The sequence below is a fragment of the Dermacentor albipictus genome, chromosome 1 (assembly GCF_038994185.2).
Source record: "Dermacentor albipictus isolate Rhodes 1998 colony chromosome 1, USDA_Dalb.pri_finalv2, whole genome shotgun sequence".
NCBI lineage: Eukaryota > Metazoa > Arthropoda > Arachnida > Ixodida > Ixodidae > Dermacentor > Dermacentor albipictus.
In genome coordinates this window covers 469,266,409-469,288,621 of record NC_091821.1, presented here as the reverse complement: position 1 = coordinate 469,288,621, position 22,213 = coordinate 469,266,409, and the positions used below count along the sequence as shown (strand labels likewise).

At 46.2% G+C, this 22,213-nt stretch overlaps 1 protein-coding gene and 1 pseudogene across 1 annotated transcript; both read left to right on the top strand.

Annotated features, from left to right (window-relative positions):
• Positions 1-3,018: 3,018 nt before the first annotated feature.
• LOC139054833 (uncharacterized) lies at positions 3,019-10,273 on the top strand. The gene is made up of 5 exons (XM_070532474.1): positions 3,019-3,331; positions 4,889-5,050; positions 5,213-5,453; positions 5,685-5,792; positions 6,562-10,273. Exons 1-5 carry the CDS (start codon positions 3,150-3,152, stop codon positions 7,480-7,482), a joined length of 1,614 nt encoding a protein of 537 aa, XP_070388575.1. The 5' UTR covers positions 3,019-3,149; the 3' UTR covers positions 7,483-10,273.
• Positions 10,274-18,592: 8,319 nt separating this feature from the next.
• LOC139054830 (uncharacterized) lies at positions 18,593-21,753 on the top strand (annotated as a pseudogene).
• The last annotated feature ends 460 nt before the right edge of the window (positions 21,754-22,213 follow it).

The window sequence follows — 22,213 nt, the reverse complement described above, 5'->3', positions numbered from 1 at the left end:
GCTGTACCTGTGGGGCCAGCAGCGTCGCAACCGCGTGGTGAACCTTTTTTAAGGAGCACGGGGCGTGCATGCTGACCTCTGGAAGGTACGCCGCATCCTGCTGCGACCTCGTCGGCAGCAGCCAGTGTAATGCTGCAACTGTTTGGCACGTTATTTTTATTTTCGTTTTGTCACAGTGGGGAAAAGAAAGCGAAACGAATGCTGTCGAAAGCCGCTGTGAAAAAATGTTCCAAAAGCCAGAGGAACCCGTACTTCAACGTCTAATCACTGGCTCTACAAGGTTGACTGCTCGGACTGTGGCGCCAGCTACATTGTCGACACGGGGCGGCGACGTGGCACTCGACTCAAGGAACACTTAAGGGACGTTACGAAAGCCATACATGCCACACCTGCAAAGACGGCACTGGTGGAGCCTTGTTTAACAAAAGGACACATGTTCGATTTTGATGATGTAACCACGTTAGCACGGGAACGCCGATGGGGACCAAGAAAATTTGTGGAATCATGGTTTATCCGTCGCAATCAATCTGCATGCAATTCTAACCGTGGCCCCCTGCTGGATGTTTACGGCAGTATCATATATAAATAGGATGTATTTTCACATTTGTTGCCATTTGCGTACTGACGATGCCATCCGCATAGGTGGCGAAACGTCCATGTTTTTGTTACATTTATTGTTGAGTAAAGCCACTGATAACAACACGTTGAAGCCACTGTGAATTTATTGGTCATTATTGGTGATATCACGTCACCGTCAAACAATACAATGCACTATTTTCTCCCCGGAGCATCAGGCTGCGACTACAGTTTGCTATGTTCTCTAGTCTGGTGCAATATTTTTGGCACGAAAACATCTTGTACATTAGCTACCCATCTCAATGAAACCGTGTTCTTCTTTCAATGAATGACCCCACGGCGGCACAAGCCTGTTCACAGTGCCATCCTCATGAATTGTGCATAATGGCACATGATTTCAAATTATGCGCGCCAGCCGCTTCCTGCGTGCGTCGAGCTGTTTACTGCTACCTGAGAAAGATAGCGGCAGTGAAGCGGGCAACACGGGCTCGCAAGGCACGCGCAATCGGAGCAACGTGCCATCGCCATCAGCGCGGAACACGAGGGAAGAAGAGGTGCAGGACTGCGGCGAAAGTGACTGGACGTTTTAGTGAGGCTCTTGCTTAGCTGTCTGTCGGGCACAAGTTCGCTCAGTGTAAAGTTATTAAAGTAGCGTCACTCAACTGTGCGTTAAGGCTCGTTTACAGTCCAACGTTATCGGCGCGCGGGCGAGTGTCGTTCGCGGTCAGTCACGCTACGTCGGTTGCGCTGCGCCAGCCGAGATGCCATCCCCTCTATACTTCAACGCGCGCGCCGTAGGCTGCTATCTTCGGAGCATGCGCAGAAGGTTCACCAAGTCGCGCGCCGTCCGCAAAAGCCGTCTGCGGAGTTGTGTTGGCGCCTTTTTCTTCGCGCGCAGTGCGTTGTGGTGCGAGAGTTCCGCCGACTTCGACGCGCGAATGGCTCCAGAGCCAAATCGGCGCCGGGCACGCCGGGGCGCGTTGGAAGCCGCCGGTTACGTTAGCTGCGCCGGTGCGCCCGACTATTGGCCTCGAGCTCCACCACTGGAAAAGCTGGCGCCACCGTCGGCGTGACGTGCTAGGAGGGATCACGTGGACATAGCGGCCGCGTCGGCTGCTTCGGGCGCGCCGAAGCGAGCTGAAAACGAGTTTAAATTCCCTCGTACGCTGCGGTTTTCATTTAGTGGGGAAATTTTCCCGCTTCGAGTGTCTCCTTTACAACGCTTGAAAGCACTACAATAGGTAGTGGCTGCCTTTGAAGGCGCGCAATATGGTAGGCTTCTGCTCGGTGCCGCAGGGCCGGACGCACGTGACGGAGGCCGGTGTCGGCCTTATTCACACGTAGCCGCAGGACAAGAAGCTGTGTGAAGCTTGGCTCGCGAAACATAAAACCGGCAGTCATCGGCTACAACTCGGGTATGCAGCAAGCACAGACGCGAGGAAGATTTCTGCTACGGCGCCTGGTCTGCGATGTTCTCAAAACGCGCACTGAGACGCTCGCCTTAGTCCGCTGCCCGACTAATGTCATGACGGTTTGGTCTATGAACTTGTCGATACTATAGATACTGCCAAGTTCAGTGGAGTGGAAAGGCAGTGGTGAGAAGCACATTTAAAGAAAGCATGGCATATGGTCATGTTTGTGTTATGAATTAATGCACTGGATTACAAAAAAGGGGCAGCGGGAAACTGCACGCTGAGAACGCCGATAAACATACAGTGCGACGCAACTCGAGAAATAGTATTGAAAGGTCAAAGAATTTAGAAGAAAAAAAAGATTGCATCGTCGCGACGGCACATCACAGTCCCCGTAGGCGTCGAAGTCTCTACAATGAAATTATTTTTGAACAGCTCTGATAGCGCCCACGCAACAATGGTTGCCTGTATACTGTCAAATGCTCATACTCTGCGGCCTAAAGCTCATGGCACGGTGCGAAAACGCGCGCGCGGAGAAAACGAAACAGTGCGCGGACAAGCATGCAGACGCGCAGTCGGTCGCTGCGAATCTGCGCGATCGCTGCATTGAGGCTTCATTCTATTACGCTCCATTTAGTTATACAAACACTATAAGAACCTATTTCACATAGTTTGCTCTCGGCGTTTATCTACCTTTCACGCAAGAAGCCGGTTCGGGAGACTCCATCGCGGCGACCGCGCGCAGTGGCGTTCACTGTACGTATTTGGTAAAGAGATAGCGGCTGTAAACGATTGTGTGCTTTCAGCTTGCCCAAGATTATTATTTAGACAGTAAGATACCTCTCTCGTTTCGAAAGTACTTACAGAAATGTCCGGGTGAGCTCGCGCGTGGTGTTTTCAGTGGGCGCTGACAGCAAAACCTATGAGGAGCGCGTCACGTGATCCCTCATACTACGGCATAGAGGCGCTTCCGATAGAGGGCGACTCCGTAACTCCTCGCCGCCAATAGACGAGGCAACCTAAAGTTTGCCCGCGCGCAACCAGCGCCGAATGCTCCCCTAGCGGACCGATGGAAGTTTCGGGGGTCGTCGGTGCGCGAGCGCGCGCCCGTGTTCTGTACGGCGGGAGCGCTCGCGCTGGCTCGCGCGCGTTGTTTTTGCGATGGCGAGTGCGACCTCATCAGCCAGGAAAGGTGGCACGCAGTACTGCTGTGTTGTTGACTGCCACAACAGCCTTGAGAACACGAAAGGTCGAACGCCGCCCGTGAAATTCTACAGATTTCCGGGGAAGTGGTACGAGAAGGGCAGACGACAAGCATGGATAACTGCAGTGCGCCGAGTCAAGTAAGTACCATACTTTCGAATTCGCGTGCAATATCACGGCCGCTCGATGAAAACAAAATAGTGATATGCCTGTTTTTAGCGCGCAACCGTTTGTTTAGTCGTGCCGCGTTGTTGAATTGTGTTGACATCCGCCGCTTGTTAGCGGTAAATGCATGCGTGTTGCGCCGCTGAGCTCGACGACGCGAGCTCGATTCCCGGCCACGGCGGCCGCATTTCGATAGGGGCGAAGTGTAAGAACGCCCTTGTTACCGTGTGCTTTGATTTTTGTGCACGTTAAAGAACTTCCGGAGGTAATAATTATTTCTGAGACTCCGCATTACAGCGTGCCTCATAATGATTTCGTGGTTTTGCATGGTTTTTGGCAGTTAAAAGCCCCGAATTTATTTGATTGTACTGTGCCTTCACTCGCAATCGGCATGGACGAGCTTTAGATAATTATTTCGCTTTTCCAAATGCTGCAACTTAATTTACTAGTTGTGCAGGTAACGAAAGAGGACGCGCGCTACTTTTGTGTGCTAGCAGACCGCATTTAATGCAAGCCGCGGTCGTCGCGAGCGTCGGAGCGACAGATCGGAAAGCAGCCGCTCGAGACGTGCGCGTTATGTTTGTTGTTTGGCCACGCTTTCTAAGTTCACAATAGCCAAGCTTGCTTTAAGGTAATTACCACCTTGCACATTCTTGCTGATTCACTCTTCCTGCCAAAAATTTTCGTTTCCTGTAGTAACCGGCCATCGGTGCAAGCTTACTTTAGCTGTTCGTCCGACGAGGCACTAGATTTGCTTTGGTGAGGCAGGTATCTCTAATGCTCTAATAGTGCTGTTGGTCCTAAGGTAATCGCTTGTTAACGTGGTCTGGGTTCATTTCGCGGAGCAGTCTGTACGAGCCAATTCTCATTAGCAGTGAAAAGGCACCTTGCTGATTAATGCGATGAGTTGCAATCACTCCAACATCTGCATTAAATAAGGCGTGATTTACACTAAATATTTATTGAAGCATGATATAAAGCAATATGCGCCTATGTAGTACTTAAATTGTTAATTTTGAGCAGATGTGTGTTCTGGCTGTTGTGTTCTAGGATTTAGTGTACTCTGGGAAGGAAATTGCTTTAGTGTTCTGGTGAAGCAGCGCACTGACCAGGACAAGGCAGACACACACATGAATACAAGACACTCGGTGTGCTTGTGTCTCTCCTCTTTGTACTGGTCAGTGCGCTGCTTCACCAACACGGTATGATTATTAATCACCAACTCGCCTAACCTCCCACATTACTGCGTTAGCTTTATAATGCAGTTCTCTTCGTGCCATGCAGTGACGTTATTGGGACAAGAAATAGGCAGCACAAGTTACAGGCACTAGCATCTCAGAATCGCCATGTATTAAAGGCATGTACAGTTTGCCAAAAACATCTTAATCTGTGATTTGCCTGAACCTAAGCCTGACAGGGTATAATGAGCTATAGGCTAGGCCACGTTGCTAAAGATGGGAAGATGGTCTTTCTCTTTAGTATAGTTCCATGCCTATTTGTGTCTAATACATGTCTTCTTTCTGTGCTCGCAGTGCTGATGACACTCCCTGGGAGCCATCCAAAAGCACACGAATTTGCAGCACCCATTTCGTTGGAAACTGCAAGAGTGACCTAATGGAACATCCATCATACATCCCTACCATCTTTCCACCTGTGTACCGAAAGAAGGCACCAGATCGAGAGAGGGCGGAAAGGTATGACTGGCAATGCGCAAGTATCATGACTTTTAGTGGTAGCACTCTTGTAGAATATTATATGCACACATAACCTTTGCGAACATTACCTTTGCAAACATTTTATTGGAAGTAATTTAATTCCCATGACAAATAGGCTCATGTCATTTCTATGCGATGCAGATGGGAGCGGCGTCTAACAGACCAGTGGCACTCGCAGCAGTCGTCTCAGCAGTCAGCACCACTAGAACATGCGCTTTTGGACTGCAGTGACACAGCTCCGGAGCAGCAGCACGACACATGTGAAAGAGATTCCACAACGTGCCTTTCTGAATTGACAGAACTGTCAACAAGCAACCCACTGGATTTCCCGTCATCGAGTAGCATAACAACAGAAGTTCCTGCTGCCAGAGTGACTGATGTTGTAATTACATGTTTTTATTCATAAACAGGCCAGCATTATTTTATCGTAGAGAAATATTTAATTTTAAGAACGGTAGCAAGAATGGCTTTAGGTGCACTCCTCTGTCCAGCAACTCTGTGCTAGTTCTTGTCCTGTCATTACTATTTTGTAAGTGCCTTCAATATATTTCCATGTAGCAAGCTGTGGCAATTATTCATTGAAGCCTGTGCTGTTCTGTGGCAACTATTTCAGGGATGCCAGACAGAATGTTCTGCTTCAGGCAAGCTGGACCTCCTGCTCTCGGCAACCAATGGGACTGAAGCATCAACACAAGTCACGCATGCTGAACAAAGTGACAAGGTTTGTGATTGTACAGAACTTGCCAATTACATATTCAGTTTTTGTGAGGAGAGTACTATGCAAATGAAACCCAAACTGAGAGGTAGATAGTGGAATCTATGCTGAAACAGCATGACTGAAACAAAAACAAAAAGCTACACACTACAAGAAAAAAACTAATAATTTTGTTGGTGTCCTTGTTCCAGTTGCACCTTTTTAGCTTAAATTTAGGATGAACCAACTGAGCCTGCACCAAGATGTTGAATTTAAGAACTAGAAATGAACAGTCAGGGAACATCAACACTTTGTTCCAGCAAGATTTTTAGCCATGCTGAGGTAAAAATATTGGTGCCCGTCAGCCATCTACTGAAAGCTTTCTCGCGCGTAAACAAACTGTTTTTTTTTTATTTTCTCAGAATGAACAAATTCTGGAGAAGCTTATTACCTAAAGCTGTTATGGACAGCATGACTGGGTCATTGAACCCTTTACTAGGTAGTTGGGACTAGAAAAATGTTTCCCACAAAATATAATACATAAAATGATAAATATGGCATATTTGCCACTATTTCATTATACCAATTATACTAACGAAATTATTAATAAATTATGTCAGTACACCATATGCAGTTTTATTAAAAAACACAGGTGCCAGAAAAAATATTGAATACTCATGTAATCACGATAGCAATAACATGCAGTGGTTTCGTGAGCTTCCTAGCAGTTTATTACTGACCCATGGGTATATTTTTTTCAGTGCATTATAGTAACTATTTCCTCCAATTTGTTTAGGTGACTGGCACAGACTATAACTGGAAAAGAAGATGCAGCTTTGAGGGCTTCAACTCGGTGAAGGACAATGAGGAAGCTCTGCGTGACCTGTGCGGCGTTACACTGCCTGTGTTTAGTCTCCTGCTGAACCTTCTCCCTCATTCGAGGTACAAAAGCACTGATGTGACGCGTGAGGACAAACTTTGTTTGTTTTTAGCTAAACTTCGGCTTGGTGTGACATTCAGTGCACTTGCTGCAATATTTAGTGTGAGCACCACAACTGCATCAAATGTGTTCAGGAGAACACTTGACCTCCTTAGTGTTGCCTTGGAAGACTGGGTGTTTGTGCCTTCACGAGATGTTATCAAACTCTCTTTGCCCCTCCCATTTAAAGAACATTATCCTAATTGTACATTTATAATAGACTGCACTGAAATTCGAACAGAAATGCCCTCTAAAGTGGAACAGCAACATGTAATGTTTTCTCATTATAAAGGGACTTACACACTCAAGTTTTTGGTAGGTATAATTCCTAATGGAATGATAGCATTTATGTCTAAAATGTATGGTGGGCGGCTCACAGACTCTTTTATTACACAAGACTCTGGATTTTTAGAGCTTCTAAAGCCTGGAGATCTAGTGCTAAGTGACAAGGGCTTCCCAAGAATTAGGACAGAAGTTGAGGGAAAGGGAGCAGTACTGCTGATGCCACCGTTCAATACGAATGGAGGGCAAATGTCTCAGGAAGACATGGACATGACGTATCAAATTGCATCAGTTCGCATACATGTGGAGAGGGTAATTCGAAGGCTGAAGACATATCGTATTCTAAGCAACACAGTGCCCCTGACTTTAGTACCACACATGAAGAAAATAGCTGCTGTGTGTGCTGCCCTTGTGAACATGGAGCCCCCTATAATCAAGAAGCAAGAGTGCAACTAGTTGTTTGTTCTGCAGACTACTGTGTTTTACATGCTGTATTTGTTCTGGAAAACTGCTTCTAATACCTCATTGTGCAAAGCACTTTATTGTAAGCCTGCCTTTAAATTCACCTTCTTTGCTTCTAACTGCATTCAACCAAGAACATTCAGCTTGGTTTTGATGTAAGCTCATGCAACAGCATCGTTTAATGTTCGTTTTAACATGAGAAACCAGTGCTCTTAAATGTGTGTTCTGTCCTATTATGCCAACTGGCAATTCCTCTAATGTAGCATACCCTTTACTTTTATATTTTGAGTGTCACTCACGTTCACATAACAGATCTGACAACAACATACTGTTCAAAAAGGGCTTTAGAAATTCTTGTAGTTATATTTGTCTGACAGAAGAACCCAACAATCATTTTAGCACATTTTAGTGTTTTGGCTCTCTTAGTGGAGGCTCGGTTAGTGTAACATGCATTCCATTCTGTTTGAGTCACTCTGTTTTGTGTTGAATAGCTTACATGTTTTCTTTACGAAATGGATAGGTAACATGGCTGAGCATAGTACCATGGACCAGTGACTTCAAAAGAAAAGGACAGTTTTATTGTTTTTGTTGTTGCACAACAAACTTTATTTACAGTTTCATACAGGCTGCATTTGAATGCTAATACAAGAGACTGTACGTGTTTAAGCACACTTGACATAGTGTAGTGGCGAACCTGTGCGTAGCTATTCGTTGATTTGTGTAACTTTCTGTTGCAATGTAGTAACAAGAACATAAGAACTGCTGGTGTTTCTATTTGTACTCATCTTTACATCACAGTCTTTACGTTACCCGTGCATGTGACTAGAAGCACTAAGCATGAAAGCTTTTTGTTGCAAACGAATTTATTTTGTTAACTAGCAGCACACCTATTTAAAAGCAGTAGTATTTCTTGTAGTTCTGAGTAGTGCTTTACTAGTTGCAGGTGTGACTGCAAAGATGCTGTCATTTAAACTGTTGTTACCCGTGTTGATAGCATCACTGGTATTAGTGTTATTAATGCAGTTGGGGTGGTATTGGTATGAGATGATGATATGTAGCAATGGTAAGGGTGCAGGAGTATTGTACTTTGGTGAGTTAGTTCATGACTTGAGTAGGAAAAACAGTACATTCAGATGAATGTGAAAAATGGAAAACAGTGATAATAAACAATTGTCAAGCACCAATAATGTTCTGAATGTACACACAACGTAGGGTTGCTTGCACGATTATGCATAGTGTTGCTTAGGGTTGCTTGGACGATTATGCATGATTGGCATTTGGTTGTTGGGGCCATTTACTTCCCCTTCATAGCATATTGATGATGCACTGTTATTGCTTCTCAAATAGTAAGCATGCAACAGACATTAGAGTGCTACATAAAAAATGTTGTGTTATCACATTAGTCTCTCTGTTAGAGACACAGAACACTGCAAGCAATGCATGCCCATGATATTGGTGCAACAAAAACAATTCTGGCCTTTTACATGCCATAGCAGCAGATGTAAATTTGCACCATCTGGAGTTATTTAACGTGCACAGTACCTAATGTTTAGCCGAACAATGATAGCTAGCAGAGAGAGTAGGAAAGAAGCAAAAGGTTTACATATAGCAAGAAGACAACATTGAGAATTTAATATACAAAAATCTTGCATAACTGAAGGCACAAAATCAGAAAGTTAAAATGGAGCAAGGCGCAGTGCCATGACTAAACCATAATTCAAAACAATGCCGGAATTAGAAATTTAAAATAAAAGTACTCCATCTTAGGAATCAGCTTCCACAAGAATAATTCGTCTCTCTTTACATTCACAATAATGCTCTGGTTTGGGCTGTACACGTACAGAAGAGCCCGCTGAAGGTTTAGAACGTACAGCTGAACTTCAATTTGTGTGTAATAACTGTGTGTCTTCCTTAGCTCAACAATGTCGTTAATAAATGTAAGGTAAGGCAGCTCACAGGTCCTTTGCTCGTAATTGAGAAAGGGTGCATTTCTGTACTTGTGTGTGCACTTAATCTCTATGAGAACAGTTTCGCCACCGAGATTTGCAAGTCCGTCGGGGCTGCAGCATAGCCATGGTTGTTCTGGCAGAACAATGAGACCCATCTAGAGGAGACAATGTATGTAAGTTAATGCAAGTAATATTATAGCTAGCATAGATTTTGAATATGTGCACTTAGTAAAGTAATAAATGATTGAAACTCATCAAGAATGTCACCTGAACTATGCGTACACCAAGTTTTTGCTCCAGATTGCGCCTAGCTGTGGCCTCAGTTTTGATTCCTGCAGAAAAATTTATTCAGATGTGCACATGTGCATGCCAAACGGAATGGTAAAGAAGGCAGGCACAGCACTTTATTTCTAGTCTTCATTTTTTCTGCCCATCTATTGCACTGTTTGATTCCATTCAACATGCACCAACTGTAGCAGTTAAGCTCACAACTGCAGTACATGTGCAATAAGATTTGCTTCCATTGTGTCATAAATTTTGTTATTGTCTAAGTTCTGTAAAAAACATGTGCATGCAGTGCAACACTTTTGTGCTTAGTAACCTTACCATAATGCATTGCAGCACTTCTGTAAGTGCTGTGCCTTAGTAGCTGCTGGGCTGCACTCGTTAATCCTTCATCATTTTTCTTTGTTAGAATGCTGTGAGCCTTCGTACTGCTAATTCGCACTCTTCGTTCCTCATGCCACCTGTACATTTCAAAAGTTCCAGAGTCTGTATTATTGGATAGTCATGAAATGCGTGAAACGAATTAAATAAAATTGAAGTTACCTTGTGCAGTTTGCTTGCTCTTTTGTGAGCAAAGCAAGCCTTGTGAATTTTTCTTTCAAGATCACTTTGGTGGTATATTCATGTGCCTCTTTAGGCTGTAGCTCTGAAACAAAATCCCACTGCTGTGTTGTCCTGCTGTCAACGACAGAGAGGTAATGGTACACTGGTCTGCGAAGCATTGTAGCAAGCATCTCGTCAAGGGTGGCTTCATCTGCTGCATTTGAGGCCTGCTCAACAAGCTTATCCAGAACCTGCCGGCAGGTCAGGTCGTCCTCGTGCATTTTGGATAGCATCATTACCTCTTTCAGGGAACAGTCTATCTCTGGATAATGTAGTAGAATGTCTCTCGATGCCTTTTTCATATCCTTTGAGTTAGATTGTTGAGCTGTTATGGAGAAAATGTGCATAATGACTGTGCATACCAGGGTCTATGCAAGCTGTAATTAAGTTGATGTATGAACTCATTTAAGTCTAACTTGACAGCAAAAAAGTGTGCAGGAGATGGCAAAATTTTTATACAAGCTCACCTGGAAACAAGTCTAGGAGATCTTGTTCTGGCTGCCGCAGGGGTTTGCTAGTTGGCTTGCCCCACTTTTGGGGCTCACTTGTGCAGGAGCTGTCTTCGTGGTTATTTATGTATAGGCACACAGCAGCGGCATGTTTGCACTGGCCCTGAATACCGGCTTTGCAGCTGCATTTTCCTTTGCTTATATTTACCTGGCGCTTTACAGGGCATGACCACAAGAGCTGAAGAAACAATGGCAATTGAGGTGCATCATTTAGTTGTCTGGTTGTGTCAAGTTTCATATCAATATCTTTAACCAACACTATTATAATATTGTCAAATGCTTGCAAAAGTTCCTTCCCTTCCCCAACACACAAAACATGTGTATGCCTGAAACACCTAGATCATCCATACACAAATATATTGACTCATAATGGCCCCGCATTTACTTCACGGAAGTACAATGGAACTTAAGTGAGTGATGAAAGGCAGGCATGAGCATGCTAGTGAGTGTTGGTGAGTGGTAGTAGACATGTCAGCATGAGTGGGTGCTGGTCAGTGAAAGTGACTGAATGCGAGTGAATGCAGAAAACGTGTGGGTAACTACATATATAACCCGCAAAAAATAACAATGAGCGAGTATCAGTTTAATTATTCTGCTGGTCTATGGTCAGGCACAGGTTCCTTAGAGAGAACACAAATATTCTACTTTAGAGGTTACTGTCACTGCTGGCAGCATAGTACTGTTGTACAAATTAGCCTGGGCATGCAACGGTCTGCGACCAAGAATAAAAGCCAACTGATATGATAGACACAAATGGTTACTGCATGTAGTGGCTGCAAGACTGCATGTCTAGAAGTTGTGTGGTTGCTGTGTTGCTGCCTCTAAATGGGGGTTCATATTTGAGAATTCGCATTTGGTTATTCTGCACAAATCGCAGCACAAGGACACTTTGCAATTATGCTCGACCAAAACATGCACCTACTAGGCAAGTTGAACTAGGCTAAAAGATTACTCCTGACAGTCCGCAATTGCATAAAAAGAATCTGCGCACATCACGCGGATATGCAATTTTAGCTTTGTTACCATGCATACCAAGGGCAGACAAGCGCAAGTTGCTGATGGAACTTACGCTTTTAACTGCAAAAAAATATATGTGAATCCTGAAAACACTCTTTACTGCATTATTTTCTCGCGACCAAGCAGAGCTGCTTAACCTGTGCAATAAAGGTGGAATCACAAGATATGCGCCGTTGCCCGTAGGTACGCAATTTTTGATTTGTTATACGTAGAGCAGACAAGCATAGGCGTAGCCATGGGGGCATTTAATACCCCTCTCTAAATAGGTTATGTATAAACATACGCTCGCGAATATTGGGGTGCCGGAACACCACCTCTCGCTCGTCTTAAATGAGCTGTGCCCCAGCAGATAAGCGTAAAAGGTATAGCTGATGTAGCACAGCTGCAAAGAAAATATTTTTGTAATTATTTATTGGGCAAGTGAGTAGGCGATGATGATCCTTTAATCAACGAGCAGCGTCGGAAGACGCAGGCAACGGATCGCATTGTAAGCACTGAACTCTCTCAACACGTGATATGTCAAATGAAACCTCGCAGTGACACTGGTTCAATGCAAAAACAAGCAGGCTTCGCGAAGCGATGACATCGATAACGCTTGCCGTTGTTCACTGACAGGTCCGCGCAAATCAGAACGAACACAAACGTGTAATTTACTAATGCTCCAGCCAAGAAATTTAGCAGCAAAAGGTGGAAGCACAAAATGAGAGCAGCCGTGTGCGCGCGCTCAGCTACCGAGGAAACTAACTGCAATCGTCACCGTTCCAGCACATCTCTGCAAGTATGCATGACCGCTTTGTACCTGCATCATATAGAAATAAAAGTGGCTAAACTTCTGAACTTGGTGCATACCTCTAACTCGACGTCGTATACGATCTTGTCGGACACCTGTGACACGCATTTAGCTTTCACTGTCACATCACCGTCCACGATTTGTTCAACGCCGTACACGTGCGGAAGCAGACGCTCCCCTTTCGTGAGGTTTCCGCCACGAAAAAATCTGTCGGCGTCGGCAACCTTCTTGAAGCCGCATTGCAGTCTTTGCATCGCTGTTGCGCAAGCAAGCGATCTGCCGCCGTCGAAAACGGAGCGCCGTGAGCACGAGCAGCGAAGAAAAGCGCGGACGAAACAATGTAAACCAAGTGGAGACTGCGCCACAGCGCGACCACGCTGATTGACCTTTCCACATTGGGGGCGCTGTGAGGCGGCGCAGTAGCGCCGCCTGGCCATGGTTTTCTCGTCTATAGAGGTGTCGTTTTCGCCGACGTGACGTAGCGTGCGCGCGCGCGTGCGTTACGTCGGACTATAAACGGCCCTTTACAGTTCTGGTGGAGGTGCGGGGTATGATTTCAAGCCCTTCTCGAGTCAGAGAAAGGAGCCCGGACTCACGGCGACTTGGACCCATCGAATTGACTCCTGTTCACCAACGCAGCAGTCGTCGCCTACGTCGTGAGCCCCCCCCCCCCCCCCCCGAATTTTCCCGTGTGTCGGATTCTATCGGAGCATCAGGATCTGCTAACGGAAACGCTACTGAGATGGCAACTCAAATCACGCCAACTCACATCGTGGTGAACTCGCCAATGACTCCAGAGCCTTTCCACGGCGACACATTTGAAGACGCAGAGAACTGGCTGGAACGCTTTGAGCGCGTCGCTGAGTTCAATGGATGGAACGGAGCGCGCAAGCTACGAAACGTTTACTTCGCGTTAGAGGACAGCGCACGAACGTGGTTGGTTTGAAAACTACGAAGCGACATTTGTCTCGTGGGATGCTTTCCGGCGGGAGTTGCTTGCGACTTACCCGAGTACCGACCGCAGGGAGAGGGCCGAAGCTGCCTTGCAGGCAAGAAACAGCGGAACAATGAAAGCGTGGCCATGCATGTAGAAGACATGTCCCGCCTATTACGCCGAGCTTATCCGAACATGAGCGAAGACAAGAAACTTCGCCATATAATGAGAGGCATAAAACAGGAACTGTTCGCAGGGTTGGTTCGGAGCCCGCCGCGCACCGTCGCTGAATTTCGTTGTGAAGCGACAAGAATGGAAAGCACCTTGCAACAGCGATCAAGGATGTACAACCGGGAAATGAACATCACCTCTGTAGGCTCTGTTCCAGCCGCCATCGGAAACAGCATGGAGATCATACGGGAGATCGTGCGATCTGTAGTGTGAGAAGAGCTTCAGAGGCTACGGCTCGACCACAACGCTCCAACGCCCTCTTCACTGGCAGACGTTGTTCACGAAGAGGTCAGACGGGCGGTCCGGGAACCACAGCTGAGTGCGCAGCGCCAAGCGCCATTACTGCGCCAGCCGAGGGTATCGTATGCCGATGCGTTGCGGCAAACTCCAGGACGTGCTGACGTCGCAGCCACTTCCTCTATGAATAGCTCGATGCCTCAAAATACGCTGTCGCCACCCGACAGGAGATTTAGGAAGACCGATGTATGGCGCACACCTGACCGAATGCCTCTCTGCTACCACTGCGGTGAGGCTGGCCACCTGTGCAGAATGTGCCACTATCGCCAGGTAGGGCTTCGTGGTTTTTCGGTGAACGCACCTTGCCCTCGAAATGGTGAGCGTCCATTTGAAATCGAAGAGTACCTGTCTACTCGTCAAAGCTTCCCATACGCCTACCAGCAACACCAACCTCGATCAACAGCGACATTGAGGCATGGGTCACCGAGCCTCCGCCCTTCAAGCTCGCCAAGACGCCGTTCACAGAGCCCGCGTCGGGAAAATTAGTCAGCTGCCTCGGGAGGTAAGGCCGCTGCCGACGCGAAAAGAGAAGCTCCATCGATGATTCCGAGCGACGACGAGGGACTGAGAAACCAGTGCCGTAAGAGCGACGTTGCTTGCGATTTACGTGTGTTTGTTGACGGTTACGAAGTGATCGCGTTAGTGGATACAGATGCGGATTACTCGGTAATAAGTAGTGAGCTCGCCAGGAAACTGAAGAAAGTGCTGACTCCTTGGAAAGGGCCACAAGTTCGCACAGCAGGAGGTCACCTCATCGACCCGACGGGCAAGTGTACAGCTAGAATAGGAATACGAGGCTTCACGTACGTCGCCAGCTTTATCGTGCTTTCCGAGTGCTCAAGCGACTTGATTATTGGCATGGACTTCTTGCAGAATAATGGCGCTATAATCAAATTGCGGGAATCATGTGTTTCCTTCTCAACCAAGCACGCTGTCGCAGCATTAAGCACTGAACAAAAATTCGACGCCCTTTACATTGCCGATGACGACGTGATGCTTCCTCCGAGAGCCGGCGTAGCCGTCACAGTTAGAAGCGACGCGTTCAGCGACTACGAAGGAATTGCAGACAGCAACACCAGTCTCCTACTCGAAAAAGGGATCTGCACGGCAAGAGGCCTTGTTCAGCTGCGTGGTGGATGTGCCAACGTTTTCCTCACTAATTTTGGAAATGACGTGCAACATGTCGCGAAGGGAACCGTTATTGCCAGCCTTAATAACTTCGTCCAAGTTCCAGATCTCAGCATTCCAGAGTCTTCACCATCGAATTTCCAAGATGTCAATCAGAAGGAGCAAATAGAGACCGTCGTAAGAGAATTCGCCGAATGTTTTTCAATGTCATCCAAAGTCCGCTGGACATCTATTGCTAAACATCGGATAATTGTGGAGGAATCAGTGAGGCCTATTTGCCAGCATTCCTACCGAGTGTCACCAAAAGAGAGGGAAGAATTCGGAAGTCAAGTTAAGGAAATGCTTGAAGACGACGTAATTTAGCCGTCGGCAAGTCCGTGGGCGTCGCCTCTGGTATTCGTAAAGAAAAAGGACCAAACCTTGCACTTCTGCATTGATTACCGAAAGCTGAACGCCGTCACAAAGCGGGATGTGTACCCACTTCCAAGAATCGATGACACTCAAGACAGACCACGAGATGCCAAATTCTTTTCCTCCCTGGACCTCAAAAGCGGCTACTGGCAGATAGAAGTGGACGAACGAGATCGTGAGAAGACGGCTTTTGTGACGCCAGACAGACTGTACGAGTTCAAAGTGCTCCCATTCGACTTTGTTCCGCACCTGCCACATTTCAGCGGATGATGGACACTGTGCTCAGCGGTCTGAAATGGCAAACCTGTCTCGTTTATCTTGACGATGTCGTGGTTTTTTCTACCACCTTCGAGCAGCATGTAGAACGACTGCAGGCTGTGATGGAAGCTATTAGATCAGCAGGTCTGACTATAAAACCGCAGAAATGTCATTTCGGCTTTCGCGAGCTTCTTTTCCTCGGCCATGTCATCAGTTCAGAAGTCATTCGCCCGGACCCTAAGAAGACTGCGGCAGTGGGGAAATTTCCAAAACCAACCGACAAAAAGGCTGTTAGGCGATTCTTAGGACTTTGCGCCTACTACAGACGCTTCGTCAAAAATTCGCCGAACCAATAACACGGCTAACGAAGGAAGACGCGCCTTTCGTCTGGTTGAATGAGCAGGAGAATGCTTTCAATGAGCTCCGAAAGCGTCTTCAGAACCACCCAGTTGCTCATTTCGATGAGGAAGCCGAAACTGATATTCACACACACGCAAGCAATTTAGGCCTCGGTGCCGTCCTCATTCAGTGGCCAAACTGAGAGGAACGAGTCATTGCGTATGCCAGTTGAACACTTTCGAAGGCTGAGGTGAACTACTCAGCGACAGAAAAAGAATGCCTCGCGGTGATATGGGCCATCAGCAAGCTTAGACCATACTAAGCTTAGACCATACTTATATGGCCGACCATTCCGAGCTATCAGCGACCACCATTCGTTCTGCTGGCTGATGAATCTCAAAGACCCATCTGGACGGCTGGCAAGATGGAGTCTACGGCTGCAGGAATACGATATAACGGTCGTATGCAAGTCCGGTCACAAGCAGTGATGCAGATTGCTTGTCACGTGCACCGATTGAATACACGGAATCTACGCTTAGGGAAAATGAACAGGATTGCCCGTTTCTAGGAGCTGTGACAACATCACAAATGACTCAGCATCAGCGATGCGACGAGGAGTTACGCCTGCTCATTGATTGCCTAGAAGGACATCGTGTCGACATTCCACGAGCTTTTATTATTATTATGTTTATTATTATTTATTATTTATGCACGAGAAAAAACTGCGTAGAAGGAAGAAACACTACACACTGGCACATGTCATGCGCTTCTTTCTTATCCCTGTCTTTAGCGCACAATAACAACTTCCAATTCTTCCTATGAAGTGTGTTGGCTCTCACTTATGCACAAGTAGTGGCTTAACTGCGAATGAGACACGGTGTCCGAGTTCCTCACCGAGCCAAAGTGACCACGCCACAAAGTGGCGCGTAGTCCGAAAAAGCCTCTTTTAATTGGGACTACAACGCGGGCAAGCGGATATACAGAATCATGCTTACAAAAATATGCCCGATATGAGTGTCATCTTAGAAGTTAAATTGTATCGGCACTACCCGGTATAAAATAAGGTTGCATTTACTGTAAAGTAAAAAAAAAAGAAGAGAGAGTCATTTTCTAATATGTGGATGGGAGACATTAGGAGGTGCCTCCTTCTCCTCTGCACCGAGAAACACACATAGCCGAACAAAGTCGCAACAATACGAAAAAACGAACTCCCAAAAGTATTACAGAAGTCGCGACACAAATAAACTACCGCACAGTCTAAGTTCCCAAGCACCCTCATCTGAAATGCGATGTTTTTTTGAAAGAACACAAACAACGCAACTTTCGCTGCACATTTAAACTATACACAACAACCTTCTCTGCAGATTTAAACAAAGCTACACTGTAATGACATTTGTTGCACGTTTGAACTATACAGAACCACTTTCACTGCAGGTTTATAAAAAAATACCCTGCAATGAGATTTACTGCACGTGTAAAACTATAGAAAACAACCTTTGCTGCAGATTTAAAAAAAAAAAAACGATACACTGCAGTGACATCTGCTGCACGTTTCAACCTTCGCTGCAGATTAAAAATAAGATGCAATGCAGACTTTGAAAAAATCTACTGCAACATCCTTTCGCGCGGGTTAAAAAAACTGCAACCTTTCTTGCAGGTAAAAAAAATTGGCAACAACCTTTACTGCAAGGTAAAAGAACTGAAAAAACCTTTATTTCAGGGTAAAATAAGTGTTGCGACAAGGCGCCAAGACTTACTTCTGAAACGTCTTTGTTCCATCTGGCCTGCAGGCCGCGCCGCAGCAACGAAGAAAGCTATCATCCCACATGCGTAGCAAACACTCAAGTCCCCCAATCACAGTCGCGGCACAATCTCGCGCCGCATTGGATGCAACGCTGCCAAGCGTTCAATGAAACGCTGACGCGCGTTCCATGTTACACTCCTTCCCACCTATTTTACGAGTGGCTATAACCCCAACGGTCCGGACGCCGTCGCTCTCGGCAGCTTCTTCTGATGGTGATCGGTTCGGAAGTGTAAAGGGCAAGTTATACTCCGACGTTATCGGCGCGCGGGTTAGCGGCGGTTGCGGTCGGTTACGTCATGTCGGCGACGCCGCGTCATGCGCGAGTCAGACCATAGGTCCGACGCTCTACACTCCAACCGGCGGCCGCTGCACCGAGCGCCCCGAGATCGCGCGTTGCCACAGCAACCGTCCCAAGGCATGCGCAGAAAGTCAACACCGCGGACGCGCACGCCCGCCGTTTCCTTTCTTTCTCTCTCTCTCCTTTCTTTTTTTTTTTTCGAGATCGCGCCCTTTGTGCTTCTACGCGCCGACCTGCAAGCGTGGTCGCGGTCTAGGTGCCTTGCTTTTCGTGCTTAATAACATTGCGCATCTTTCCAGGATGGCATGGAGCAACCCTGCACGACGCAAGCTGGTGCTGGCATTGTTGCTGCATCGTTTGCGCCGCAAGCGCAGGCGATCAATCTACATTCGCGGGATTTTCGACAAGCGCTCGGAACTCGGAGAATACCATCACCTCGTGCAGGAGCTCCGACAAAGTGACCTCGAGTACCATCTTAAGTACTTCAGGTAGGTGAGCACGTTATAAACACGGAGGGCTGGCGTGTATAAAAGTAAAATCCGTGTAAAATTCTTGCGCTTGCAGTTTGCGAGTGCGAGCATCTGAAAGTGCTGAAATAAGATCAGCTTTTCATTTCCTAATGCAGGATGACAAAGGCTTCTTTTGAGGAAATACTGAGCCTTCTGTACGTCAGGATCATTCATCCACCAATTCACAGATGACCCATCAGTCCGGCGGAAAGCCTCGCGGTCACATTAAGGTAAATGCGCGTTCCTATTTTTCAATGCATAAGCATTATTTGCCGAAAACCCCAGCACGTCACGCGAAAAGTGTAATATATAGTAGCTACGTGTAATGTAAGTTACGACATTTAATCGTTATAATGGTGTGAATGTATATGACGAAAGCTTTATAGGCGATCCGGAACAATGCAAGCCTAATAAAAAAATTGATCCGAGGAAATTTTCATAGGGGTACTTCGGCTCCATGTAAAACGCGTTAAGAAGCCTATAGTAGGGATGGGCCAATTGAAATTTAGGGGTGGACCAACTTTAAATTTGGAGGAGGGCCAACTTAAACTTGTAGGTAAAACCTTTTAAAATTTGGGGATACGCCAACTTGAAACTTCGGGGAGGGCCAACTTAAGTTTGGGGTGGGCCAATTTAAGTAATGCGATGCCCCAACTTGAGATCTGCGGGTGGGCCAACTTGAAATTTCGAGGTAGGCCAAATAAAATTTGCGGGTATGCTTACGCATACTTCGACAACTCCAGTGGAGTTTCTGCATAAGTTTATTTTGCTATTCCAAATAAATTGTTCAAATAAATAATAGGTCCGGGCGTGATACTTATGCGTGCAACACCCGTCCACTTACCTTATTACTGTTATTACAGTTATCTTATTAGCGTTTCATAGATCGTGAAGCAGCAATCAAGAATCTCCACAAAGGTCTTCAATACGCGCACGATAAATTGGTGCATCATACTGCATTTACAGAAAAATTATGTACTTCAACTTTCCCGTCTCTGTTAATAATGTTGTTCGATCACCACCGTGGTGATTTGCGTCATTCCCCTGTGTGTAATATATCAGTTCTGGAGGGAGAGAAGGAAGAAATGAACATCATTCTGATGAAATTAAGATGTTGGCTTCTAGCGGAGAGTGACCACATGAAGGTGAAATTAAAATGTGATATTTTCTTTCTGCAGGTTCCTCGCTAGCGGGGGATCCATCGTCGATATAGCTATCAGCTACAGGATGCATACGTCGACTGTATCAAAGATCCTGAGGGAGACGTTGCGGGCCATCTGGGACAGATTGTCACCTGTCGTGCTTACGTGTCCAACCACAGCGGAGTGGGAGCGAATAAGAAAAGATTTCAACATGAAATGGAACTTTCCCAACTGCATTGGTAGTATTGATGGGAAGCATTTCGCCATCAAATGCCGTGACCGTAGCGGATGAGATTGTTTCAACTACAAGAAATATTATTTGGTTCTCCTCGCTGTTGCGGATGCCAGCTACAAGTTCACCCTTGTTGACATCGGGGCACAAGGCCGCTTGTCAGACGGCTCATTTTTTAGAGACAGTACTTTTAGAACCCATTTTGAAGGAAGTACTCTGGAGTTACCGTCAGGCGTGTCGACGTGGCCCGTTTGTCTTGAAGGTGACGCGGCATTTCCCTTGCGAACGTACCTGATGCGCCCGTACTCCGCGAAAAATCTTAGTAAAAAGAAAAAAGTCTTCAATTATCGCCTATCTCGGGCACGGCGATGTGTGGAAAACGCGTTTGGAATTTTGGTTTCAAGATGGCGAGTGTTCTTGGGAACGGTAGAAAGGGAGCCAGACCTGCTTACCGATATGATACTGCGTACCTCCATAACATTCTAATGGTGGACAAGGCATATTGCCCTGACGACTACGGCGACAGCCTCCTAGGGGAGACAGTGCATAATGGCCAGTGGAGGCAGACGGTAGCCCAGCTTGGCACTCCGGGTGCGTCGCCAGCTAGCAACCGCCCGACTAATACCGCCATGGCTTTGGGGGATGATATTGCCGATTACTTTGTGTCTGCAGAAGGCGCCTTGCCGTGTCATTTGAGTGTTGTGAGACGCAAGTAGGCTGTGGGGCTCATTGCTTAAGGCACAGGCCATGCTTTTTCACAGCCGCGTTGTACAACATTGTGTGCAGGGCACTAATTTCTCAAACACGATCGTGGTTGAAGGCACCAAACCTGCCTTCGTGGAGTAGTATATGTCACATTCCCCGTGCCACTCACTCGGTTACTTCATCTGCTTTGTCAGAAGTGCTTGCTAACCTAAGTAGCTCGTGTTGAACAGCCTTTTGCCCGCCATATAAGCATTATGTAGCAGAGGGGATACGAACGTTGCGTTACGCCAAGAATTATGTTTTTGCAGTTCTTTTATTGTATCAAATTAGAAATACTTTTGTACATATCACAGCAAGAAACTGTATTTTCCATAACATTTGGAATTGCGTAACCTTATCTCAGTTACATAACACAAAAATACGAAGTACGACATGACACACCTTGTGATGTTGCAGCGATGAAATTTGTTATCTGGATAATAAAAAGACAATCAAACACAACTGGACTTCTGGGTCAGCCTCGCTTTGCCTCGTGAGCACTAGTATTGCATGAAACTTTATAGTGCACTTTGACATCTAGGTAAAGTTGAAATTTTTAAAAAAATATTATAATGAGCACCTTGATAGGAATGAAATAACAAAGGCCGTTTCCAGAATAAATTATTTGCGGTACACAGTACTAAACGGTGCAAAACATGTCCTTTCTTTCAGGCAGTCCGAGGAACAGCAGCCATCTGCTTTGTTCTGAACGCAAGAGCGAAATTCGTTGCAAAGTTCGTGAGTGGTCAGACGTCAAATTCAGCAATAATTGCCATTATCCGTACTTAGCATCTGGCTGCTGCTTGCTTGGTCATTATTTCCAGGGTCATGCCTATGGACAATCCAAATGCCTCATTTTCGGTCAATTTTCGGTCATTTTTTTGTTGCAGATGGGTCAACAACTGCTGCTCAAATACATCATTAGCTTCACGTTTTTTAATGTATTTTTCGATGGCTCTTTTGTCGCCTCCACAGCGGCTTCGTCCTCGTCATGTAGATCTGTGTGGCCTGTTGAAAAGTGTTCATGGTCGCAGTTGCTGCTCCTCGTTGGCAAAGATGTGCCTCGCACTATCGAGGTAAAAATTGCTTCCGCTGCGGTGTCGTCCTCTACTGCTGATGGTATCTCTTCGAGGTTGCACGTGGTTCTACAGGAGAAAAAAATACACATTACTTAGACAGTATATTATCACGTGGTACTGATAAAGAAGGATAAACAAGTTCACGTGTCAATATTTAGGATCAAAA

Excerpts from the sequence above, each read along its gene's own strand:
- LOC139054833 (XM_070532474.1), top strand. The coding sequence starts at position 3,150 with ATGGCGAGTGCGACCTCATCAGCCAGGAAAGGTGGCACGCAGTACTGC. Across the intron at positions 5,051-5,212 it reads GATCGAGAGAGGGCGGAAAG|ATGGGAGCGGCGTCTAACAG; the intron begins GTATGACTGGCA and ends TATGCGATGCAG. Across the intron at positions 5,454-5,684 it reads CTGCCAGAGTGACTGATGTT|GGATGCCAGACAGAATGTTC; the intron begins GTAATTACATGT and ends CAACTATTTCAG.